At 53.6% G+C, this 3,247-nt stretch overlaps 1 protein-coding gene across 1 annotated transcript in view; it reads right to left on the bottom strand.

The window, feature by feature from the left end:
- Positions 1-324: 324 nt before the first annotated feature.
- The window catches only part of LOC122546762 (dedicator of cytokinesis protein 5-like), a 4,329-nt gene continuing 1,406 nt past the window's right edge, over positions 325-3,247 (bottom strand). The window contains exons 3-4 of the mRNA XM_043685399.1: positions 1,649-1,749; positions 325-983 (exon numbers count right to left, since the gene is read on the bottom strand). Coding sequence (XP_043541334.1) covers positions 845-983; positions 1,649-1,749 — 240 coding nt within the window. The 3' untranslated portion in view covers positions 325-844. The remainder of the gene's footprint in view (positions 984-1,648; positions 1,750-3,247) is intronic.

Below are 3,247 nucleotides of genomic sequence, written 5' to 3'. Positions count from 1 at the left end.
CCCAGTGGTATCTGTCACCCGGACGCCTGTATCCCAGTGGTAACTGTCTCCCTGACACCTGTACCCCGGTGGTAATTGTATCCCTGACACCTGTACCCCAGTGGTAATTGTATCCCTGACGCCTGTACCCCAGTGGTAATTGTATCCCTGGTGCCTGTACCCCGGTGGTAATTGTATCCCTGGTGCCTGTACCCCGGTGGTATCTGTCACCCTGACGCCTGTACCCCAGTGGTATCTGTCACCCTGACGCCTGTACCCCAGTGGTATCTGTCACCCTGACACTCACAGACACACACACAGACACACACACAGACACACACACAGACACACACACAGACACACACACACAATACCCCAGGGTGTGGTCTCTCCTATCCATCCCTGCGGTCCAATCCTCTCGCTATGGAGGCCCAATATCCCTCTGGCCTCCCCCACTGCCTGCCACTCCTGCAAGGCTGACTTGCAGCCAGTGGAATAGAAGGGACGTCGCACCTCTCTCTTTCCCGATCACTTGCTGTTTGGGTCATAACCACCTTCTGGTTTCGGCTCCCAAAACCTCATGCGTCAGCCTGGACATTGTCCGGGTCTCGCTGCACGTGAACGTAGAAACCTGTGGTGTCTGAGGAGGCGCTAATGGTGTTGACCATTGGGGAGGGTGTCATTACAGCAGCGGGGCAGCAGGGAGAGCTGGATTCCCAATACAAAGGGGCAAGCTCTGAACGGAAAATACAAATGACCTTTAACAATTGTATCCAACATTGGAGGCACTGAGTTCGACCTCGGCTTTGAGGGTGACGGAAATCTGTCGGAACGGACTGACAATTTGCCAGTTAGAGCGTCATCCTTACCGCAAGTAGAGCTCCCGGGACTGGATTATGAAACGGAAAATGTACTTCAGCACCTTCAAAGCCGCAAAAAGGTGATCGGTTTGCGTTGGGTTTTCGGCTTGTGCCACATAATAGTTCAGCACTTTTGCCAGCTTCCTACAACATTGTGGAATGAGAGAGAGAGAGAGAGACATCAGCTCAGAGTTTGGTCAGAGATTTGTTTTCATTCACGGGATGTGGGTATCACTGGCTGGAACGGCCGATATATTTCCGAGTCGGGACGGTGAGGGGCTCGGAGGGGAACTTGCAGGGGGTGGTGTTCCCATGTACCTGCTACCCCTTGTCCTTCCCGATGGAAGTGGCCGTGGGGTTTGGAAGGTGCTGTCTGAGGAGCGTTGGGGAGTTGCTGCAGTGTGTCTTGTAGATGGTACCCACTGCTGCTACTGAGCGTCGGGGGTGAAGGGAGTGGAGGTTTGTGGGTGTGGGGACAATCAAGCGGGGGCTGCTTTGTCCCTGGATGGTATCGAGCTTCTCGAGTGATGTTGGAGTTGCCCCCCACCCCCATCCAGGGCAAGTGGGGAGTATTCCATCAGACCCTCCTGACTTGGTGCCTTGTCGATGGTGGGGACAGGCTTTGGGGGGGGAAGGAGGCCGGAGGTGAGTGACTCGCTGCAGGATTCCCGGCCTCTGAGCTGCTCTCGCGGCGGCCATTTTGAAATGGGCTGGCCCAGTTGAGTTTCTGGTCATGGTGCGATTAGGGTGACCCAGCCAAAGGGTCAACGGGGGAGAGCGATGAGCATATTTCTGAGCGGTGAACTCACACATAGGCCAGGGTCGCACTGAAATGGTTGGTGATGTAAGCTTCCAGGACTGGATTAAAATGCTGGAACTTGATATCTCCGATCAGAGAGATGATGAAGACCTGAGAAACAGAGAGAGAGAGAGAGAGAGAAGAGGAATTTAATCAGAAGGGAATTAGAGGGATAGGTGATCGTCCATGCTGGATTCATTCACGTGCTAACTCCACACCTCTCACTCTTGTCAGGCCTGATTTGGAAGATTCAAACACTCGGCTAGGGTCGTTCCTGGAGGTGCACACTCCCAGGAAAGCGGTCGGGATGAGCTTGCGATCCCGGGTCTCCGGGGTTCGGATTCGGACCGCTGTCCCCCCCCAGTGACCTCACCGCTGCCGAAGGATCTGCCTGGCGACCGGGTCGCTCCGTTGCCCTCAGGCGCCGCGCGAGCGACTCGGCCAGGAACGCACAGCCAGACGGCACGGAAACAGACCCTTCGGCCCAACCAGGTCCGTGCCGTCCATGCTCCCAAACTAAACTCGTCCCGCCTGCCAGCTCCCGGCCCATATCCCTCCCCCAACCTTTCCTGCTCACGCACTTATCCAAATGGTCTTTCAAATGTTGTAACTGTAGCCGCATCCATCTCTTCCTCAGGGAGTTCCTCCATGAACCGTTCTCTGGATTTAAAAACAGGGGTCCCAGGTCTTTCATAAACCTTTCTTCTCTCACCTTAAAACATCCCCCCCCCCCCGCCCCCATCGTAAAAATCCCCCACCCGAGGGAAAAGACAACTTATCTACGTCCCATTTGATTTTATAAACCTCTGTGAGGTCACTCTGAGCCTCCTACACTCCAATGAACAAGGTCCCAACCTCTCCTCATAACTCAAACTCTCCAATCCTGGTAACGTTCTGAACCCTCTCCAGTTGAATAATGTCCTTCCGATAGCAGGGCGACCAGAACTGGGCCCAGTGCACCAGACGAGGCCTCACCAATGTCCTGTACAACCCCAACATGGCGTCCTGACTCCAATACTCAACGGACTGAGCGGTGTAGGTAAGTGTGCTAAACGCCTTCTGAACCACACTGTCTACCTGTGATGCAAACTTCAGAGAATTCTCAGAGAAATCATAGATTCCCGACAGGAAACAGGCCCTTTGGCCCAACAAGTCCGCACTGACCCTCCATAAAGTAACCCACCCCCTACCATATTACTTTACATTTACCCCTGACTAATGCACCTAACCTGCACATCCCTGAGCACTATGGGTAATTTAGCACGGCCAGTCCACCCTAACCTACACATCCCTGAACACTGTGGGCAATTTAGCACAGCCAATCCACCCTCACCTGCACATCTCTGAGTACTATTGGTAAATTAGCATGGCCAATCCATCCTAACCTGCACATCCCTGAGCACAATCCACCCTAACCTGCACATCCCTGAGCACTATGGGTAATTTAGCACAGCCAATCCACCATAATTTACACACCCCTGAACACTATGGTTAATTTAGCACGGCTAATCCACCCTAACCTGCACATCCATGGGCACTATGGGTAATTTAGGTTGAAACTTTATTGCTGGAACAGCACAGCAGGTCAGGCAGCATCCAGGGAACAGGA

Source organism: Chiloscyllium plagiosum, unplaced genomic scaffold (assembly GCF_004010195.1).
Source record: "Chiloscyllium plagiosum isolate BGI_BamShark_2017 unplaced genomic scaffold, ASM401019v2 scaf_3980, whole genome shotgun sequence".
NCBI lineage: Eukaryota > Metazoa > Chordata > Chondrichthyes > Orectolobiformes > Hemiscylliidae > Chiloscyllium > Chiloscyllium plagiosum.
Note: the sequence above shows the minus strand (reverse complement) of the source record. Positions and strands in the feature narration are given on the sequence as shown.